This window comes from Micromys minutus (genome assembly GCF_963924665.1).
Source record: "Micromys minutus genome assembly, chromosome: 14".
Classification (NCBI taxonomy): domain Eukaryota; kingdom Metazoa; phylum Chordata; class Mammalia; order Rodentia; family Muridae; genus Micromys; species Micromys minutus.
This window is the reverse complement of record NC_137983.1, coordinates 43,188,948-43,212,404: the sequence shown is the minus strand read 5'-3', so window position 1 is coordinate 43,212,404 and position 23,457 is coordinate 43,188,948. Positions and strand designations below refer to the sequence as shown.

General features: G+C 40.6%; 1 protein-coding gene across 2 annotated transcripts in view; it reads left to right on the top strand.

Moving 5' to 3' along the window:
• NSD3 (nuclear receptor binding SET domain protein 3) overlaps positions 1-23,457 on the top strand; it is a gene marked incomplete at its 3' end in the record, with an annotated part of 101,636 nt that overhangs the window by 35,164 nt on the left and 43,015 nt on the right. For both annotated transcript variants that reach the window (XM_080929009.1, XM_080929008.1), the window contains exons 3-7: positions 6,801-6,872; positions 7,945-8,107; positions 16,761-16,915; positions 19,722-20,237; positions 22,928-23,054. In XM_080929009.1, the coding sequence (XP_080785135.1) occupies positions 6,801-6,872; positions 7,945-8,107; positions 16,761-16,915; positions 19,722-20,237; positions 22,928-23,054 (1,033 nt within the window). The remainder of the gene's footprint in view (positions 1-6,800; positions 6,873-7,944; positions 8,108-16,760; positions 16,916-19,721; positions 20,238-22,927; positions 23,055-23,457) is intronic.

Below are 23,457 nucleotides of genomic sequence, written 5' to 3'. Positions count from 1 at the left end.
GGAAGTGGAAGCAGATGTAGGCAGGTGGAGGGAGCTCTGTAAATTCCAGACTAGCCTCGTCTATGTAGCCAGGGCTACACAGTGAGGCCCTGTCTCAAAGATAAAGTACAATAAATATTAATATTTAAATATGTTGATTAGGTCTTCAAATGGAGATTTTTTTAAAAGCCCATGAAGACTGGTGGATTTTTTTTTGTTGTTATTAATTTACTTTTTAGTTTTTTAATCCAAAGGCATGAGTCACCATGCCTAGCTCTGGTAGATTATTTTGATATCTGATATTTGATTGTGAATTTCATGGCACTAAGATAATAATACTAAATATGTAGCAGATTATCTCTAACTTGAATGAAAAGTTTATGATATAAATACAGATGTTTTCTAGATATGCACTTAGGGAGGAATAAATAATGCTTATTTGTGACAGTTATTTGCCTGCATATTTTATATATCTGAATAAGTTAATTTGTTGTCTTTTGTTTAAGAGAAGATTACTTAGTAATTGAACATTTCTTAGATAGCTGGATTCTACTATTTAGTATGACTCAAATGTGAGTGATCTCCCCTCCCCCATAAAGGTCGCAGTAAATCTAGGTTGTCATGAGTCCCACAGGTGGTACTTCATGTATTTCCCTAATTTTTGTCATTTTCTTACTCATTTAACACATTGAATATCACACATCAGACACTGTTCTAAGAATTGAAGGTGTAACTATGAATGAAAAGCAAAAGATGTTTGTTCACAGGTGCTTATATTCTAGTTCATTCGTGTGTGTGTGTGTGTGTGTGTGTGTGTGTGTGTGTGTGTGTGTGTGTGTGTGTGAGAGTCATACTGCATGATGTGACAGTCAGAGGATAACTTGGGAAGTAGGTTCTCCTCGTTCTCCATGTTGACATGTTGATCTCAGGAACTGAACTCAGGTTGTCAGGCTTGTAAGCAAATGCCTTTATCTTCAAGCTGTTTTACCTGTTCCCTCTTGAGTTCTTGTGTATGTTCATGCATGTGCATGCAGGTATCCATGAAGGCCAGAAGAGGGTCTTGGATCCCCTGGAGTTAGAGTTGTGTCTCTTGTGAGCCAGTTGTTACGGGTGTTGGGAACTGAACTGGGTTTCTGGGAGAGCAGTAAAAGTTCTTAGCCACTGAGCCACGTCTTCAAGCCCGTCATGAGCTCTTAATGTCATCTAACAAATGCCCCATGCAGAACTGGCTTCCATGGTGTCTTATATTGCCTTTGTGTTGAGTAAATGAACAAGGGAAGATAGAAGTTAGCTGTGCACCGCAGACACACTCACTATAGCATTTCTTGTATTAGCCTTCAGGGTCAGCACGTGCTGTAGCACTGAGCAGCATTCCCAGCCTCACCGTGACATTTCTTCTCTAGACATTGTGAAGAGACCTGGGACACATGGCTGTGGAGTATCACAAAAATTCACATCGGAATTGGCTTTTAGCTTAATTTCTGAGCTCTGCCGTGCTGGCCTGTGAGCATTAGTATTTTTGTTCTTTTGGAGACTATGATTTTGCTTATGTCTTTGAGAATTATTTAGCTAATGTTGTTACGAGCTTTCATTCTACCAGAATTTCCTTTCTTCCTTATGTGTGTATTTATTTATACTGTGTGTGCTGATTCCATGTCTCAGCTTTAGATCTTTATCTGAGATCCTGCTTTTTATTTGAGGGTGCAACTAGAAATGGAGCTATTAGATCAGGGAGGATTCTGCTTACTTTTTATTAATTTTTTCATATAATTAAAAAGAAATAAGAAATTTTACTGTGATTTCTTCCTGGGAAATAGATTGTCCCATGTAGGAACACCTGCAAATAATTTAGAAGCAGTATATATTCATAATCTCACACAATTAAAGCGAAGGTGATGGAGTGTAAGGAAGAGCTGAGCTGCAGCTTCCCTTTCTCGAGGTTCACTCCTCTTCCTCAGTGGCAGTGGGTATCGGGAAGTCTGTAAACTTTCTTCTTCTCCATTCACAGTTGAAGGAGGAAGGGATTCCATACTCAGAAGCAATCTGACAGCATTCTCTAAATCCTTATTTTTCTTGGTTCTGAGCATTTGACTTCACTCTTTTTTTTTTTTTTTTTTTTTTTGAGATAGAGTCTCTCCCTGGTTGTTCTTTAACCATTATCTAGATCAGGCTGGTCTACATAAAGCTGTGTGCCACCATATCCAGTTTTGACTTAAAATTTTTATTTATTTTTATTTTATATGTGAATATTTTGCTTGCATATATGCCTGTACCTTGTACACACAACACCCAAGAAGTCCAGAAGAGGGTATTGGGTTGTCTGGAACTACAGTTAAGGTACAGGTGTTTTGCCATTCTGCGGTTGCTGGGAACTGAACCCAGGTCCTCTGCAAGAGCAAGAGTGCCTTTAACTGTGGAGTCCGTCTCTCTAACCCTGCATTTAACTCTTATTGGTCATTTCTCCATGAAAGCCTGTCACTCTTCCCTTCCCTCCTCCCAGTCTCCTTTTCCCCTAAGATATTCATTTTTTTTAAGACAAGACATTGAATAAGAAGGTATAGAAACAAATCTTGTTTTTAATCCAGAAAGGGGCAAGCAGACATGCCTAGATTTGAAATAAGTTCTTACTACAGCAGGCTTCTTGTATGTTGTCCCATCCAGCTGCCTCCAAAAGAGACCTGGAATCCCAGTACTCAGCAGGTGGGAAAAGGAGGATCTTTTGCTCTAGGTCACCTTGGACTACATAGGGAAGCCCTCCCCATGAGAGGGTTGGGTAGAGAGAGTCATGAGAAGGATTCTTGTTTGCTTCTTGTTTGTTGTTGGACACAGGGTTTCTCTGTAGCCTGCCTCTGCCTCCTGAGTGCTAAAAGGTGTGCTCCACCTGTTGCATGTGTTCATGGCAGCACCACCAAAGCCTCCAACAAAGCTAGCTGTGCTTGGATTACTGTGATGTTCTAGCTAAGCAAGTTCTGTTTAACTTAAGGAAGTTCTGCTCCCCTCCTGCTTCCTTCCAGAATTCTCTCCACATGGCAGCCAACATCATCTTTTAAACAAAAAATTACTTGTCTCCCGAAGCCTCTTCAGTGGCATTTCATTGCTCTTGAGATGAAATGTATATACTTTGTTATGGTTTACAAGACCCTTGCAATCTAGCCTGCTCTTCCGTTCTCACGAGCTTCTTTCCCTTCCTTTGGCACTGGGTCAGTAGGTGTGACTTTATTAAAAAAAAAATTGGGCTGGAGGGATGGCTCAGAGGTTAAGAGTACTGACTACTTCCAGAGGTCCTGAGTTCTATTCCCAGCAACCACCTTGTGGCTCACAACCATCTGTAATGGGATCTGGCATGCAGTCAGAACTAACTAACTACTAAATAAATAAATAATTTTTTTAAAAAAAACTAATGAATTAGTCAATTATGTTAATGTGCATAGGTATTTTGCCTACATCTATGTCTACACTATGTATATGGCTGGTGCCTGCAGAGCTCAGAAAAGGGCATTGGAGCCCCTGGAATTGGAATTACAGACACTTGTCAACTGCCAGATAGGTGCATCAAACCCTGAAAGAGTGTCCAGTGCTCTTAGACATTCCATCTCTCCCAGCCCCAGTGGACATGACCTTACAATCTGCCTTTTGACCTTGGGAGCCTCACATATGCTGTCTTAGTTACTGTTCTATTTCTGTGAAGAGACAACCATGACCAAGGCAACTATTATAAAAGAAAGCATTTAACTGGGGCTTGCTTAGACTTTTAGAGGGTTAGTTCATGATTATTATGGCAGGAAGCAGATAAGATGGAGCTGGGGAAGTAGCTGAGAGCTTTATATCCTGATCAGCAGGCAGTAGGCAGAGACAGACAGACAGACAGACAGACAGAGACAGAGACAGACTGGGCTTGGCATAGGCTTTTGAAAACCTCAAAGCCTACCCCAGGAACACACTACCTTCAACAAGGCTACTTCTCCTTAATCCTTCTCAGGAGGTTCACCAGTTGGAGAGCAGGCCTTCAAAAGTATGACTCCTATGGGAGCTGACTGTTCAAATCTTTCTACCTGCCTGTTATTCCTTCCTTCTTGCTGTTGTATTCTTTCTCTACTTTTTTACTAAGCCAACTTCTCTTCCTTTTATTCTCAGATTATGAGTTTCTTTATAGAGAGACCTCCAGGTCAGATTTTACTAAGCCAACTTCTCTTCCTTTTATTCTCAGATTATGAGTTTCTTTATAGAGAGACCTCCAGATCAGAGCCATATCTATAGGTTTATGGCCTCATTTAATTTATCTGAATTTTATTCTCTGAAATCTGAAAAGAAATCAAAACTAAGTAACTTTTACAGGTATGGAGCTACACACCTTTAATCTCAGCACTTGGGAGGCAGAGGCAGGGGAATCTCTGTGAGTTTGAGGCCAGCCTGGTCCACAGAGTGAATTTCAGCCAGGGTTTCATAGAGAGACCTAAAATAAATAATCAACTTTTTTTTTTTAGGCAAAGTCTTATTAGTTTCGGGTGGCCTGCTCTTGTCACCCAAGAAAAAAAATTTTTTTTTTATAGAAAATGCAAATAATACAAAAGTATAGCTTTTCTTTTAGCATTTCCTTAATTACATTGTCAAAACAGTAATTACTGTTATACATTTGACTTATGTTGTGTCAAGTCTTTTCAAGATACACCTTTTTGTTGTTGTTTGTTTTAATAAAAAGTTTGAAGATGGTGATAGATGTGTGGGTTTACTGCTCTGAACTAATACTATAATTACCATCTCTGGTTAGATTTTTTTATTTTTATACTTTTTATGTTCTATAGGATTAGTTTCTGAAATGTAATTGTTGAATTAAGGAGTAAATATATTTTAGACTTTCAGTAGCTTGTTCCCGGTTGTCTTATAGAAATTCTTTGTTTCCTTTGAGCTTGTAGGAAATGAGCGCGGTGCCTCACACATGCTCTGGCAAACGCTCTGCTCTAGCTCTCTCACCTAACCTGCCTGCGAGTGTCTTCTTAATTTCTGTTAGTGTGTGTGGGGGGATGGGATTACAGCTTTCCGTAGTCAGTTCTATGCTACTTCCCCACCCCCATGCTTTTCTTCTAAGAGAAAAATTCTGTTACTCTGGCTGGTCTCAGCTCAAACCACCCTCCTGCCTTAGCTAGAGTGTCTGGTGCTACAAGTGTGTGGCACTGGACCCAACTTAGACATTTACTTTTGACATTGTTTGTTTGCTTGTGCTGTGGCATGTGTGTGGCATGTGTATACACACACACACACACACACACACACACACATTACCAGGGTGCATAAGAGGGAGTCAGGGAACAGTTTGAAGAGTCAAGTCTCTGTCCTCTACTGTGTGGCTCCAGGAATGGACTCAGGCTGTCAGGCTTGGTGGCGGGTATCTTCACCATCCTGCTAGCCCAAAGGTCCCTATTTCAAAAATTATTGATTGATTTAACTTTTTATGTGTATTAGTGTTTTGCCTGCATGCATGTCTGTGTTCCATGTGCATACCTTGTGCTTCCGGAAGTCAGAAAAAGGCACCTCATCCCCTGAAACTGGAGTTGTGGAGTCCAGTGTCATGCCTGTGAGTCTCCATGTGGGTTCTAGGAACTGAGTCCAGGTCCTCTGCAAGAGCAGCCAGTGCTTTTAACCAAAGAGCCATTTCTCCAGTCTTCCAAAGTTCACTTTCAAAAGAATGTATTTCTGGAGCTCATGATTTAAAAAGTAATATGATAGTTTATACTTTGAAATTTCAGATTTCTTTATTTTAAATTAATATTTCAATTAACGTATAAAGTAATAGGTTGCATTATGTCATTTATTTGGATGCAGAAGCATCACCCTTTTCTGACACCCCCATCCCTGTCTGGCTGGTCTCCTTAGACAAAGACCCATCTTCTGCTTTAATTTCACATGCATAGATACTCATATACATACATACATAGATACATACATATACACACACATACAAATTGCCTTTATATTTAATCAATTTCATTTTTATATAACTATATCTTAGAGAAGATTTATGAATTGATTCAATTATGCTTATGTGTGTTTGTATCTATCTGGGCGTGTGCACATGAATGTCATCACAGGTCAGAGGTCTTGGAGCTAGAGTTACCAGCAGTTGCAAGCCTCCAGATGTAGGTGCTGGGAACTGAACTCTGTGAGAGCGGGTGCTCTTAACTGCTGACCCATCTCCAGCCCCAGCTACATTGTCTTTGGTGTGGGTTTTAGAAGCAGGACTGGTTCCCATATCTTCCCACTTAACTTTTTTTTTTCTTATCAGTGACTTTTCAGAGCAATTTTAGAAAATTTCCTGGACAAAAATCTGAAAATTTAAGGCTCTCCATACATATTACCGAGGTACTTTCCAGAAGAATTCTAAGCTATAGCTTATGAGCTGTTTCAGTGTCCTATTTTTCTTCAATGTAATAAAAAAAGAAAATGGCTGAGGAAATGTCAATGAGTAAGGATGCGCTCTGGGGAAGCCTGGTTACCTGTGTTCAATGCCTGGAGCCTAGATTAAGGTGGGAGGAGAGAAGACTCTATGTTGTCCTCTGACCTCTGCACACACATCAGACAGAGTAACAGGTGGGGGAGGTGGGAGAAGAAATACAGTTTTAAGAAAGGAAAAAGCCAGTCTGCTTGGTGGTAGAGTAAGCAATTAGTTCTGACTGTGGTGTGGAGTGGACAGGTGCTAACCCACCGCGCCATGCACTCAGTAAAACCTCTTTCTGTCAGTGTATGTCCTTCATGGTCTTCGATGCTTAGTTTCCTGTCTTAGGTTTACTGCCTCTTTATTCTGTCCCCTACATTTTTCTGCCTAGAGACCAAATGAGAGGGTGGACACTGCACCAGAAAAGCCAAGAGAAGAGCCAGTGCTCAAAGAGGCCGTCCCGGTGAGTGGCTTGTTTAATACTGTGACCAGCTATGGTGTCAGAAGGGGCTGGAGAGATGGCTTGGTGGTTCTGAGCACTGACTGCTCTTCCAGAGAACCCAGGTTCAGTTCCCAGCACTTGAATGCTGGCTCGAGTTCCAGGGGATCCAACACTCTTCTGATCCCCAGTGGCATTGAGCACACATATGCTTATGTTGCTCAGATGCAGGCAAAATATTAATGCATTAAGAGTAAAGTACATAAGCCTTCAAAGAACAAAAAGAGGTAACAGCATAGCTGCTGACTAACATTGTCCACCATTGCAGCTCCGTGCCATCTGAGGGTCAGAGTGCACTAAAAAACCCTGGGCACCTTGTAGGACCAGGTGTTTTCTATGAATGAGTGTGCCCTTTTAAAACCATGATCATTTGTTTTCACCCAGCTCCCAGATGCTTTATTGGCAATGGAGACCAGTGGCCCTGTTCTCACTATCGAGGATGGGCATAGCGTTTTTCCCTCATGCTTTTTGCTAGATATAGATAGCCAATACCAGACAAGAGTATAATTGAATATAAATTTTACATTGTAAGCACTCTGTGTGTGTTCACGTGCATGAGTATGGGTGTGTGTATGCCTCGGCTCACAGCTTAGAGGTCAGAGGACAGACAATCCTGTGTGTCCTTCCACCTTGTTGTGGAAATGGTTTCTTTGTTGTTTGCCCCCATGATTGCCAGGCCAACTGGGCCACAAGCTTCTGGAGAATGTTCTTCTCCACCTCTCATCTCCATAGGAACACTGCGATTACAGATGTGTGCTAGCTTACCTGCTTGACATGGGCTCTGGGGATTCTAACTCAGCACCCCATGCTGGAGTGACAAGCACCTAACCCACTGAGCCATCTCCCCAGCCTGTGAGCACTTAGAAAGTACTTTATACATAGTTCTCTCCATTTTCACCTCTTTATCCTCCCTCTCTTCTTCTTCCCTCCCCCCTTCTTGTTTCTCTTCTGATAGAATTTTGTGACATTTTTGTGTAGGTTCCTTCCTTCTTTCTCTCATTCTTTTCTGATGGAGTTTTGTGACCTTTTCCTGTAGGTTCAGCCAATACTGTCTTCTGTTCCAACAACAGAAACGTCCACTGGTGTTAAGTTCCAGGTTGGTGATCTTGTTTGGTCCAAGGTGGGAACCTATCCTTGGTGGCCTTGTATGGTTTCAAGTGATCCCCAGCTTGAGGTCCATACCAAAATTAACACAAGAGGTAAGAAAAGTAATAGATATTAAGTAACACGTTTGCAGTAAAGCAAAGTGAACATTCAATATTGTATGTGAATGTAAGAATATACATATATATTATTTGGCATAAAAATATGAATCTTTATCAGATTTTTGTTTCTTTTTGTGATGTGTTTTTGATACAGGATCTTGACCATGCAACAGTCCTCCTGCCTCTGCTTCTCCAGGTTATCTCAGTTTTAAATGACAAATGAAAGAATTATGGTCATTTTAAACTGGCAGAGAACTTCTATAATGTCTTTATTATCTGACTATGTAGCCCTGGCTAGTCTGGAAGTCAGATGCCCACTACACCTTCTGAGTGCTGCATGTGCCATCACATCCAGCCCAGTGTGTGTGCGTGCGTGCGTGCATGCGTGCATGTTTGTATATGTGTGTGTATTTACATTTGTGTGTGATGTAAATTCCGCAGAGGCCAGAGGAAGATCCTCTGTAATTGGAATTACCAGTGACTTTGAGCTTCTTGACATGGGTGCTAGGAATCAAACTGTGTCTTCTTGAAGAGTAGTAACAAGTGTACTTAACCATTCATTGAGCCATCTCTCCAACCCTCAATAGCTGTCTCCCCCAAAATAGGGATTGAAATGAGGGCTTTGCACACAGTAGGCGTGAGCATTCTACTACCAAGTTTTAATAGCCCCCTGTTGTTTCTGTTTTTCAAAGATTTTTCTTTTAATGTTAAATTATGTGTTAGGATATGTGCACCCTGTACCCACAGGGGCCATAAGTGTAGGTATAGTAGAGTCTTAGGAGCCAGAGTTGAGAGCTGCCTGATGTAGGTGAAGAGAACCAAACCTGGGTCCTCCTTGAGAGCTCTGTGTACTCTTAACTACTGAGACATCTCTCCAGCCCTTCATCCACAGACCTTTAAATTAATTTATTAAAGGAAAAAAACTGTTTTGTCCACCTGGGAGATGAACCTCTAAGAGTACCTGAGGGATTATCTTAATTGTATTAATAGAGGTGGGAAGAAATGTGTGTAGTCTCAGTCCCTGGACGCTGTATCCACACTGTGTGGAAGAATGGAGAAAGCCAGCCTGTGATGTGGCTCAGTGGCTACTAGCAACCCTGCTGACCTGAGTTAGAACTCTGGAACTCACATAGTGGAAGGAGAGAACCAGCTCTCTGGAAAAGATGGCCTCTGACCTCTGTGCTGCCCACTACTCAGTGAATGAATGGTTTTTGGGTTTTTTTTTTTGTTTTTTGTTTTTTTTTGTTTGTTTGTTTGTTTCTTTAAAAAAATGTCAAAGCAGGGTGTGGTGAGGTACATGCTTTTAATCCCAGCACTATGGAAGCAGATATCTTTAGTAATTTCCAGGCCTGTCAGAACTGTCTCATAGAAAGACCCTGTCTCAAAAAAATAAATTAAGTAAATAAGCAAATAAATAAGTAAACAAATAGAGAATGTGAACTGAGCACTGGCATTCATTAATTCACTGCTTTCTGCTCTTGACTGTGGTTGTGATGTGAACAGTTCTCTGACATCCCTGCTGTAACTTGGAATTGTGAGCTCCGGCTGGCCTTGAATTTGCAATATTCTCACCTCAGTCTTCTAAGTAGCTAGGATTATGTGTCTGCGCCACCATACCTGTCTTCCTAGATTTGTTTATAATTCCTTTCATGCTTCCTTATCTTAAGGATACTAATCTTACTGGCTTTCATACTTCATTTAAAAATGGAAGCATATTTGTAAGTGATTAGATATTTTGTAGAAGTTTAATATATAGTCTAAGCCTTTTTTAAGCTATTCTGTGTTTTGTTTTATTTTGTTTTTTTGATGCAGGGTCTCATTCTTTATAGTTCCAGCTGTTCCCAAGAGAATTACCCTTCTGCTTCATGATTCTAAGATCAGGGATTACAGGTTTATTCACCATGCCTAACTTGGGTGAACATAAGTTCACTGTGGATTTCTGTGAGAATCATTTTCACCCAAACAAGTACTTTTCATCATATTAAATTTCACACAGTGCTTTTATTCTATTCTAATTCATTTATGACTCTGTAAATATACTTAGAAAGCTTTATGTATTTGACAGGACATAGAAGCATCCCTTGACTCTAGTTATATCTTGCTTTGTGAATGTATCTTTGTCATCTGTTGAATTCATTATCTGTGACTTTTTTGTCTTTTTGACATTTAACTTCCTTCTTGATACCTGTTCATTTTCAATTAGAAGAAAAAAGTATCTAGAAGTCAAATTAGTGGGTTTTGCCCTACTGGTGATACTGGCTATAGCCAGGAATTTGCCAAAGTATAGTAGTTGGTATTGTTTAAATTCTTCTTGGTATCATGTGCTAATGAAAGGCTGGGAGAGCAGTGTGGGGTAGGAATGAAGAAGCTCAGCACTGTCATTTCTTTATTCATTTAGTTTTTTTGCAAGGTACTGTATTAGATGGTTGTATTATGAATTTTCTTGAGTTGTTTTTTTTTTTTTTTAAAGCAGTCTCATGTAGCCTAGGCTGCCCTCAAAGTTGCTATGTAGCTGAGGATGATGTAAAACGTGTGATTCTCCTGTCTCTACCTTCTGCTGGAATTACAGTCTTGCACCACCACACCTGCTTTATGGATGTGGGAGTGGATGAACCCAGGGTTCTTTGCATGTGAGGCAAGCACAGCTGAGCTACCTCTGCAGCCTACCTATAGAGTATTTTCTTCTGTCTCAGAAAAGTAGTATAAAGCCATGTTGTAACTCTTGTTCTACAGCTTTCCCCAGCTGCGTAACTCAGAGAAGCGCATATAGAAACAGGTGTTAGGTCAGCACTGTGCAGGACCTTGGAACTTCTGTAACTCTGCTTATGGAGAGTGGGCAGGCTTGGCAAAGAGACTAAATCAGTTCCCGAAATAAAACAATTCCTGTCCATATCTAGGACTCAGGAGCTTTCAAAATGATACCACATGAAAGTCATGTTCTCTCCTGTTCTCTCCACACACAAGAGCAATCTTTTGAGATTAAGGCACTTTCACATATTTCCTTTTAAACTTTATTTCTTAATTTTAAATTCTTGTATGTTGCATGGGGAAGGAGGGGGCGGTATGCCTGTGAAGCACTGTGTGCTGCTTTATATCTAAGCCATTCTGTACAGTTGATCCTGATCATACAGGACAGTCATTGTTTTCTATATTGTTTAAATCAGACTGTTAGCATTGGACAAAATATTTAACAACTCTTTGCAAGGGTGTGTTGAAAGATATTTACACCATATTTCTGTTTTAAGTTGTATTTTATTGTTTACTTCACATTCTAAGTTGAAATTAAATGCTTTTTCCATTTTAAAAATATTATATATTGATTGGGGAAGGGCAAAACTCTTGAGTATAACTGACAGAACCCAAGAGATGTCCATGTCCCAACTTCTGTCTGTGTAAACACTATTAAAGCTTGAGGTAGGCTGGAGATGGCTCAGCAGTTAAGAGCACTGCCTGCTCTTCCAGAGAACCTAGGTTCAAGTCTCAGCACCCGCACACAATCTTTAACTCCAGTTTCAGGGAATCTGCTGTCCTCTGCAGCTCTCCTTGAGCATCAGGCACTGGAGCTTAGACATGCACACATACAGACAGAACCATTTTCATGGGGAGGGGTTGTTTTGTTTTCGAATTATCTCTCTGTGTGGCCCAGGCTGGCCTGGAACTTGTAGTTCTCCAGCTTTCTGAGTACTGTATCATATAACATGTCTGTTTACTCTGTATGTAGGTGTGTTTACCCGTGTACACACACTGAGTGTACAATGGAAGGACGTTGAGTGTCTTATTGTCTATCGCTGTCTATCCTATTCCCTTTGAATCAGGATTTCTTACTGAATCTGCAGCTTATCTGACGGCCAGAAAACCCAGCCTTCGTCCTGTCTCCATTTTATAGCACTGGCTTCCAGGCGCATGAGATCATGCCTGGATTCTCACCCTGGTGCTGAGGATATGACTCACGCCCTCATGCCTGTGCAGCAGTGTGCTTATCTGCTGAGCCATCTTCTCTTCTCTCAGCCTCATGCCTCGTACGTGCTTTTCTCCCCTCCTTCCTTCTCTCTCTCTTCTTCCTTCCCTCCCTCCCCTTTTTTTCTTCTTTGTGACAGGGTCTCATTATGTAGACTGGCCTGGAGTTTGTTATGTAGACCACGCTGGCCTGGAACTCACAGAGACCTGCCTGCCTCTGCTTCCTGAGTGTGGGGTTAAAGCTGTGCCACCTGCCAGCTTCCCATGTTTACTTTTAACACCAACAATATTTCTAAAGTTTTCAGAAGTACTTGGTTTTACCTTTGCATCATTTTATTTAAAGATTATGAGTGTGGGTATTTTGCCTGCAGGTGTGTATGTGCACCCGTATGGGGCGCAGGAAAAGAGTATTGTATCCTTGGAGTGGAGTTGGCTGTAAGCCTCCATGCGGGTGCTGAAAACAGAGCCTGGTCCTCTGCAAGAGCAATGTGCTCTTAACTACTTTGCCTTCTTTATAGCCCCTACCTTAAAAGACTTTCTTTTTGACCCTGGAGTTTCACTCAATGAGTCTTTGGGTGTAAAAGGTTTGGGGCATCTTGGTAATGAGGCATGGCTTGTGCTGGTGCCACAGCACGTACTGGGGCAATGGAAACTTGGTCTTGGAGTTGTGGAACTGTTTGACACCCGGCCAGCAGCACTTGCCCACTGCAGCCTCTTCCACGTTAACTCTGGATGGAGTGAGAACAGCTACGGTGCTGGGTACCCGTGTCACAGTAGGACGGTGAAGGTAGCAGTGGTCAGACCCCAAACACCTGTCCACAGAACATTATCTACCCCTGTGACTTCTTCATCTTCTTTAGCTGAGACACAAAGTACCATAAGTGGGACTTGTGTCACTACATGGCTGGGTACAAAGATGCACATTCAGTACAGTGGTGGCATGTGGCACTTTGGGATGGACAAGCAGCACTCCAGCACTTTGTACTCCAGAAGTGTACCTGAGGCCGTCATGGCCGTCAGTCCTCATACACCACTCACAAAAGGGTTTAAAGAAGACTTAAGCTTTGTTTTGTTTTGGTTTTAATTCTGGATGTGGGTCCACCAAGGCTAGAGTTATAAGCTCAGGAGCTGGAGTTCTAGGTGGTTGTGAACTGCCTGACATGGATGCTGGGGCAGACCCTAGTCCTCTGGAAGAGCCCTACGTGTTCTCCTGCACTCCGCCATCTCTCTAGCCCCTGCATGATTTCTCAGATATAAAACATTTCTTCTAAAATACAACTTTGATAGAAAGCTTTAAAACTTTAGTCAGACACACATGCTTGCTCCTTTAGTTTTCACGTCTTAGGATTGATTTTATTTTGTTTTACTTTTGCTTTTTTGACTGTGGGTAAGAACAGCTGGGGATTGGACCCAGAGCCCCTGTAAGTGCTCTGACAGAGTTACACTCCTAGTCTTTTTAGATTGTTTATTTTTAAATGATTTGTTTATGTTTATGTATGTGAGTATATGCCTGCATACATTAACATGTTTATGTGTGTGTGCCCAGTGCCTGAGAAGTCCAGGAAAGGTTGTCAGATCCCCTGGAACTGGAGTTAGAGTTGTGACCTCTCTGAGTCCAGTTCTCTGCAAGAACAGCAAATGCTCTTAACAGCAAGTCATTTCTCTAGCCCCTTATTCTTTGAGACCAATTCTCATTAAACTTCCAAAGCTGGCCTCAAATTCTTAACCTTTCTGCCTCTACCTCCAGAGTTAGGATTTAAGTTGTACCTGTAATTCTTATACACTAAAACACACACACATAAAGCTACATTTTTTAAAAAAGGAATTATTTATTTTATGTATATGAGTACACCACTGCTGTCTTCAGACACACCAGAAGAGGGCATCAGATCTCATTACAGATGGTTGTGAACCACCCTGTGGTTGCTGGGATTTGAATTCAGGACCTCTGGAAGGGCAGTCAGTGCTCTTAACCACTGAGCTATTTCTCTAGGCCCTTTATAATTTAAATTTTATTTTAGATTTGTCTTATGTGTAGGAGTGTTTTGCCTGAATGTATATATGTGCATGTATGTACAGTGCCCACAAGGTCAGACGAAGAAGACATTAGATACCCTGGGACATGTTGGTGCTAGAAATCAAACCTGGGTCCTGTGGAAGAACAGCCAGTGCTCTTAATCACTGAGCCATCTCTCCAGCATAGTCCCCACATTTTTGTATTGATGTGATACTTCTGAGAGATAATATTTTTTAAAATTATCTTTGATAAAGGCCCAACTTTTGTTTTTAAAAACTGAAAGCCCTTTTCTAAATGTGAAATGCAAGCTCACTGAGTGTCCATATGTCCTAATAGTGTCAAGTTGTTATACAAGTTTTAGATCCTTGCTTTGAGCTTGTTCTGTTTATTTTAGAAAGATTTATTTTTCATCTTTGTTGTGTATATATGTGTATACATGTAAGTACCGGCAGAGGGCATTGGAACCCTTGGAGCTAGGGTTAGAGATGACTTACTTCCTGGGTGCCAGGAGTCTACTCTGAAAGAGCCGTTAAGAGTTACTGATCTCTGAGCCATTTTCAGCCTCCCTCTGCCTAATTTATAATAATCCAACTTGTTCTGTTGACCATGGTTGCAGAGGTACTCAATAGGATAAGGTGGGGCATTAAGTTTAAAGTCAACCTAGGCTAAATAACTAGACCCTGACATCTCAAACAAAGAGCCTTAATAGTTTTTGTAGGTTATATATAATACTATTTAATTTAGAAATTAACTTTTAGTCACTTACAAGTTATTTCATGTAATCATTAATTATGTTTTTTTAGAAAACTATTTTCTTAAAAAAGTTAATGGGTGCCAGAGATATGCTCAGCAGTTAAGAGTACTTACTGTTCTTTAGGAGGCCCTGAGTTACCAGCACACACAAGGCAGCTCATGCCTGTCTAACTCCAGCTTCAGGAGGATCTGTCTCCTTTGACCTCCAAGGGGAGCTTCTTATATGCACATACCCCACCATACACACAATTGTACAGACTTAAAAATGAAATAAAATTGTAAAAGCGATAGTTAATGAGGGGCCAGTGAGATGGCTCAGCACTTGCTGCCGAGCCTGAAAACCTATGTTCAATACATAGAACCCACATGGTGTGAAGAGAGATCCATCTCCTAAAAGTTGTCCACATAATGTAATGTGATTTTCTTTTCTAAGTTAATGGAAGAGTGATCATTTGTATTTTTATGTTAACATCTCCTGGTTCAACTAGGCATGGTGCCAACAATACACATTTAATCCCAGCACTTGGGAAGCCGAGTCAGCTCTCTGTCAGTTTGAGTTCAGGCTGGTCCACAGTGAGTTCTAAGCCAGCCAGGAGTATACAGCAAGACCCTGTCTAAAAAAAACCAAAAAAAGAGACAACAAAACAACCTTTTTACTAGTTGTTTTGTATAGTTCAATATACTGTACTTCGATGGGTCTTTTACTGTCCATGAGTTTACGTGCATGCACTAGCCATTTGAAAAATTCTTGTTTTAGTAAGATTTTTCATATGTTGATGTATTCCTTTGTAGTTATTTTCTCCCTCCCCCACCCCTCCTGAGAGTCTTCCTGTGTAGCCTTGGCTGTCCTGAAACTCTCTACGTAGACCAGACTGGCCTTAAAGTAAAAGAGATCTGCTTTCCTAGTGCCCAGACTGAAAGCATGTGCCACCAGCCCAGCTAGCTGTTCTTTTAAATCACCTCTTCTCAGGATTTTTTTGATTATTGAGGAGTAGGAAGACTCAGAGGGCAAAGATGGGTTTTCCAGAATTCCAAAGTATATCATTGATAACAAACAATGTGGTTTTCCATGAAGTAGGAGTTTGTTCTTGAGAGATATCTACCACCTTCTTACATCTGAGTAACTGCAGAAAGGCACATTTTCTAGGGACTGATGTTCCTTCTTGCTCCCAGATGACATACTTAGTGCTTACCCAAGGCAGCCTTCACTGTCCAGTCTGCGGAAGTGTTTCATCCATTTCTTTTGTTTTCTGATTGCATGGCATATTAAAGGGACAGATTCAAGTCTGAAATTTAGGAAAGTTAGTAATTTTTGCTGATTTGTCAAGGCCATTGCATAAAACTATCCTTTTGAAAAGGTGCCAGTTTTTGGCAGTGAAGCAACCCATGGCTGGATGTGGTCCATGCAGTGCTTGTGTTGAGATGACAGAAATTTTATCTGCTAGTGCTTTTCTGCCTTAAATGTAAAGAGAAATCACTGTGATATTATTAGGGCATTACTATAGGGGTCACAGGACCCCTAAAACAACCTCATGTTTATATAGCTAAAAAATAATCGGATCAGTATTTGGCTCTTAAAAGTCCAAAGAAACATGTTCAGTTTTGGAGGGAAATGTTGTGTGCTTGTATTCCAATATTGGAGACAAATTAAAAGTAAATTACACAATTAGAGTAATAAATGGGGCAATTAGCAGAGTTTCACATCTCTGTCTCTTAAAACTTGCTGCCTTGATTTTAATGGAATGAATTTATAGTTTTATAGTTACAAGGTTGGTGAGTTGTCATATATCTTTGGGCAGTTTAAAATGTCCAAGTTTTGATGGAAAAATGCTGAAAAAAAACTGTATTTCAATGACTCTTTGGCAAAGTATATGTGGATTTTTATGTCCTAACATAATTAATATGAGTTTTTACTTACAGGTGCCAGGGAATATCATGTCCAATTTTTTAGCAACCAGCCAGAGAGGGCATGGGTTCATGAGAAACGGGTACGGGAGTACAGAGGTCACGAGCAGTATGAAGAGTTACTAGCTGAGGCAGCCAAGCAAGCCAGCAATCATTCTGAAAAGCAAAAGGTAACTGCAGCCTACTAATCTTGATGGTTTGCTTTGTTTGTTACATTGGAGATGGAACCCAGGGCTTTTCCTATGGCAGGCAAGCAATCTGCTGCTAAACTATACCCCCATCCATAGATAACATTTTATAGCTGGTCCTAGTGGTATGTGCCCATAATCCGAGCGCACATTAGTGAAGCACAAGCGTCACCTTAAAGTTTGAGGTGTGTATATCAAGTTCCAGGCTCTTCAGAGCTACATAGTAAAGCCCTGTCTCAAAAAACATAATAAATAAATGACTGTGTACGTCATGGAACATTATAGCGCTGCTAAAACTGGGGACCAAGGCTGTAGCTCATGGAGTAGAGTGCTTGCCAGCATACATGAAGCCCTGAGTCAGGTCGTTGCTTCCACAAAAACTAAACTGGACAGGCAGCATATCTAGTAGAGGCAGGAGGATCAGAGTCTCAGTTTCTGCTACATGGTGTGTAGGGCTAGCTTGGACACACGGGATCCTATCTCAAAAAATAAAATCCAGTTTTATAATCTCTTGTCAGTTGATGTGCACAAATCCAGAAGATATTAATGAAATTTATTTTGCTAAGGGTTATAAATGTTTTTTCTGTATTAATATCTTCCTGTAATTCTAATTTATTCTATCAATAAACTTATTTTTATCAAAGATTTAAAGATACCCTATAAGAGTCCAATGTGTGGTATCTGTAATGCCAGCATCTGGGAAGCTAACATAGGAGGGTCCAAAGTTTAAAGTCAACTTAGGCTACACAGTGAGTCTATCTCAAAAACCAAAACCAAACTATATAAAAAAGTTTATCTAGTACCTTCTGTGAAATAAGTATTCTTTAAAGTATGTACTTATTTAATCTTTATAATAATTTAAATAAGGTATTTTTCTTTTCTACAGATCAAGAAACTAAGAAGGCTTAGGTCACTGGTTCATCTCACAGCATATGAGTTATAGAACCAGGAAGTGTTTCTCACTGCGCGTGCGTACACACACACACACACACACACACACACACACACACACACACTTTGTTAGTTTGGTTATATTTTATTTACTTTATGATACTGGCATATTCTTCATACATGCCCGTGCTAGGTTTCAAATAGGTAATTTTTCAGGTATATCATGCAATTAATGTAGGTCTCTTATAATTCAGAATTTCTAATTGTTTTATACTTGCTAATATTGGCTAGGAGTGTCATGTGCTTTAATCCCAGTATATAGGAGGCAGGAACAGGTAAGTCTGGGTGAATTCAAGTCCAGCCTGGTCTGCATAACAAGTTTTAACTACCACCAATGAAGTTTAATCACAGGATAAAAAAAAAAGTAATTATCATCACCATTTATTTATTACTTATTTGTTTTAATAAAAACATAAAACAGAATCCAGAAGCATCAAATTCTTTGGAGCTGGAGTGATAGGCAGCTAGTTATGAGCTGCCTTTTCTGGGTACTGAGACTCAAGCTCTGGTCTTCTGGGAGAGCAGTACGTGCTTTTGTGGGGGGCGGGGAATGGAGGGGCGGGGTTTAGGTCTCCCTTTGGTATCCTTGGCTGTCTTGAAATTCACTAGATCCTGAAACTACCAGGCTGGCCTCAAACTCAGAGCTCTGCCTGCCTCTTCCTCCTAAGTGCTGCCACTAAAGGTGTGTGCCACCATGCCTGCCTTCAATGCATACTCTCATGGCTGAGCCATCTCTCCATGTGTGGGGACACCAGATTTTAGTTCATTTCACTAGACTTTAAAGACTTAGTCATCAACATTTAGCATATACTATGCCATCTCATAGTCTGCCTCTTTAAAAAAAAAATTAACACGTTTTGTTTTTTGAGATATGGTCTCACTAAGTAATCCTGCCTGTCCTGGAACTTACTTTGTAGACCAGGCTGGCTTAGAACGCCTACAGATGTGCCTTTCTCTGTCTCCTCAGTCTTGGCATTAGTGAGCCATTCTGCCCGGCACTATTATTATATTTATTTGTCTATACGTCTATAGCTCACCTACTATGATGCGCATGTGGAGGTCAGAGGACAACTTGGAGGAGCTGTTTCTCTCCTGCCATGTGGGTCCCAGGATGGTTAGTGAGGCTTGGAGGCAAAACCTGTGCTGAGCACCCCCAGGTCCCTATTTAAATACTTAATTGCTTTGTTCATTACTTCCATTTCTTACCCTCCTGCCAATGCAGGCTCTTCTGCTCAGCCTCTGTAGAAAGACATCCAAGGGTTTGCTCACCACTACCCTATAACACTGCCTACCCCCACGCCCCACACACACCCTACACACACTGGCTTTCCTTTGTTTTGTTGCTCCCTTGGATTTTCTTTCTCTTCATTCTATCCTTATTGGCATATTGGCATTGACTGGCCACATGTCTCTAGATATTGGTGGCAAACTCTGCTGAGATCTCCACAGTACCTGACTTTCTTGCCCACACATGGAGGAAAGTGGCTTTGCAGGAGCATCTTTAACGTTAGTTTATTGGCCCCTGAAAACAGGTCATTTCTGTAGTCTTTCTTCGAGTTTGTTATTACTGTTTAGCATGATGTGAAACAACTCTTTGGGGTGTTGTTCAGCAGAGTAGTCAACAAAAGAAAAATAAAAGAACAGATCTTTGTGCCGTTTAATAGAATAATACTAGTTTTTGATGGCACGGGATCAGCACATTGTATTTGTCTGGAGAATCTAAAAATATTTATGTGCATTTGAAAAAAACTGCAGAGTGATTGGAAAATACAGGTTGATTTTAATGTGCCTGTTGAACTAAACATTTCACATAAAGACTCTTATCTTTTTCATAAAGATTCGGAAACCCCGACCTCAGAGAGAACGTGCCCAGTGGGATATTGGCATTGCTCATGCAGAGAAAGCATTGAAAATGACTCGAGAGGAAAGAGTAGAGCAGTACACTTTCATCTATATTGATAAGCAGCCAGAAGAGGCTTCATCCCAAGCAAAGAAGAATGTTACCTCTAAGACGGAAGTCAAGAAACCCCGAAGACCAAGATCTGTGCCGAATAGTCAGCCAGAACAGACCAGTGCTGGGGAGGTGGCTTCCTCACAATCAAGTACTGACCTTCGAAGACAGAGCCAGAGGCGGCATACTAGCTTGGAAGAGGAAGAGCCACCTCCCGTTAAAATAGCCTGGAAAACAGCAGCCGCAAGGAAGTCCTTACCAGCGTCCATTACAATGCACAAAGGGAGCCTAGATTTGCAGAAGTGTAATATGTCTCCAGTTGTGAAAATTGAACAAGTGTTTGCTCTCCAGAATGCAACAGGAGATGGGAAGTTTATTGATCAGTTTGTTTATTCAACGAAGGTACCTCTTGTTCTATAGGGGTTTGGGGAATGCTACTAAAACACACCTAAGAATATGATTTAAGTCTCCCTTGGATCCAGTGCATTTGAAGCATACATTCTCGTCCATTCTGGGCAGAAAGCTCTGTCCTTCTCATTCCCTCTTGTAGCATTCCCTTCTGTAGTAGATTAATCTTGAGCAATACAGCCAAAATTGAGCTTAGCTCCTGAAAATCATGGAAAAAAAAACTGGGCAGTTTGCCTGTTTCTAATTTGTAGAGTTAGTTTTTTCTTTGTTGTAAAGAGTGATTTTTATTAAAATTTTTCTTTTATCTGAGTTAACTGTTGCTATGAAAAAAAACCCACTGGAATAATTGTGCCTGCTGATCTTTTTGGTTGCAGTAGTTTTTTGTTTTGTTTTAATTTTATCTACACAGTTCATTTATCTCAATGTACCTAAGTGTTATTTCAATCTATAGTCAGTACAGTAATTGGTAAGCTGTTTCCTACGTTTTTCTGTCATCTAACTCTTTGGAATTCAGTGTATATCCTCCTCCATCCACCTCTCTAGGGTGTGATGTAGCCCAGCCTAGCCTTAAACTGTGTAGTTGAGTATGACTTAGCTTCTGATTCTCTTGCCTGTACCTCTCAAGTGCTGGGAAGTGCACCATACACCTGATGCTAGGGATGCAGCCCTGCACTTCATAGACAAGCTTTGTACCAGCTGAGCTCGTGTTTTACATCTTAATGGAGACTAGCCACATTTCAGATCAGCCACATGTGGCTGCTGTGTTGGGCCATGCACATTAATGAGGATTTCTTACAGATCTTTAAATCTGCACGTGGTGAGTCCTAATAAATGATGTGCTTATCTCACTGGGCTTGGTATTACATGCCTATCTTCCAGCAGAAGGACAAGGCAGAGGGACAAGGAATTAGGCCAGCCTAAGTAGCTAGACCTTGCCTCAAAAATTAAGAATATGGCTGGTCATCCCTCCTGGCCTGGACTCCTCCTAACAGCTGTGCTTACACCTTGCTCATCATCCTTCTCTTCATCCAACTTGAAACTATTTGAGAAAAGGCCACACATTTAGCTTGGTGTTGCTGTGTCAGCAGTTTTGTTAAATTCCTGTTAGCTCGGGACATCTTGTTGAGTTTTAGAGAAATTCCATTACTGTTAGTCTAGGACTGACTGATGGTGAGGAAAGGGTAATTAATGGTATAGGTCAGCCACTAAACCTCTATCAGTCCACCCTGGGTTTCTGTTTAAACCTCCATGAGTCCACCCTGGGTTTCCATTTCAGGCAGTTAGTTTTTGGCTTGAAGGTGTCAGAATTCTTCATGACATTGAAATATGTACATACCTTCTAGCCCACTTCATAATTTGGGGTTTGTGATTCTGATTTAATTACATCACTTACATGTGTATATTAAGCAATTATGTTCTTTTTTCCCCATTAGCATAGACATATATAGACATTAAAATAATTGATTAAATATAGTGATACTTCATTCTTAGAATTGGTTTTAGAAATATCAGGAGTCTGTATCCATTCTTTCTGCCAGTGGATTTGATTGATTACCATAGGGCTGAGTTTCCCAGAAAAGCTTAAATTACAGTTTTCACCTGATTTCTTGCTATGTTTTTCCCTTTGCTTTCTCCTTCCCCCTTCTTCCTCTCATCCCCTACTTCCTTTTTTCTCACTTTGTTTTCTTGCCAGAAAAGAGTGTCAGATCCCTTGAGGCTGGTGCTCCAGGCACTTGTGAGCCCCACAACATTGGTGTTAGGACTAAACTCAGTCCCCTAGAAGATCAGCAGGTGCTCTTAGCCACTGAGCCATCTCTAGCCCCAACTTAATTCTTTTGATAGCAACATTTGCATATTGTTTGAATGCAGATTGCCTTTATTCTTAGAGCTAGTTTTATTTGCTTCTGTATGAAAATACCCTCAACACCCTAAGACTAAAACTTTTATCTGGGGGTTGGAGAGGTGACTCAGCCCTTAAGAACACTTGCTGCTCTTGCATAGACCTGGGTTTGGTTCCCAGCTCACAACCATCCATCACGAGCTTCAGAGGATCCAAGGCTACATTCTGGTTGCTACAGGTACTAGGCATATATGTGGTACACATAAGTGCAGGAAAACTCTCATGTATCTAAAATGAAAATAAATCTTTAAGAACAAATCGATCTTTTGAAAAATAAATATAACACTTAAAAGTACTCTTATTTCATTACATTAAAAATTACCTAAATTAAGATCTAAATTAACTGCACGATTGTCTTTCTGTTTCATGTTACCTATTTGATCTCATTTTGTAATATAAATGGCCTATTCTTTATCTAAAGGTTTTCTCATCTCAAGACACAGTGACCTTTCATCTCTGAAACAGGCGACTTCACCAAATGACAGTGGTGTAAAGAAAAACTGTTCAGACTAGGAATTACTTTTTTTTTTTTTTTTGGACAGAAAATGGGGTAATGCAGGTTTACTTATTAAGAATATTTATCATCTGGACTTAAGAAAAAATTTTATTTTTCTTTCAAGGGACCTCATTAAAATACATTCTGATGATTTAGCATCTTTCTGATAATGGCTAATCATAACTGACAATACAAGTTTGAGCAAATTACAACCATGTTAAGCCATCTTTATAAGCTCACGATACTATGTGCCTAATCACTTGTTTTTTATTCTGCCTCGTTTTAAAGGGAATTGGTAACAAAACAGAAATAAGTGTCAGGGGGCAAGACAGGCTTATAATCTCTTCACCAAGTCAGAGAAATGAAAAGCCAACTCAGAGCTCGTCATCTCCGGAGGCGACATCTGGTTCTTCAGGTGGGTATGACCTAGGAGCACCTGGATCCATCCTGAGAGGTTCCTAAGAACCCCGTTATCAAAGGTCAACCATGAAGACTGGTATTTCATAGTGAGAGTCCTTGCTCTGTGTGCTAACTCTGTAGCTCCAGTCCCAGGGGAGCTGACACCCTCTTCTGGCCTCCACAGGTGCATGTGGTGCACAGACATACATGTCGGCAGCATGTTCATCATTTTGATTCTAGAAGTAATTCTTTTAGAAGGAAATAATGAATCAGAGCTAGAGAGTCGTAGTCATGGTTCTTTCCCCTAAATACTAGCATAATTCCATAAGTAGAGTCTAGCTGTAAATTCTATACTGAACACGGTGGCAAAAAGAAAGAAAAATAGGCATTGGGGTGGGGCATTACAGCTATGACTTATA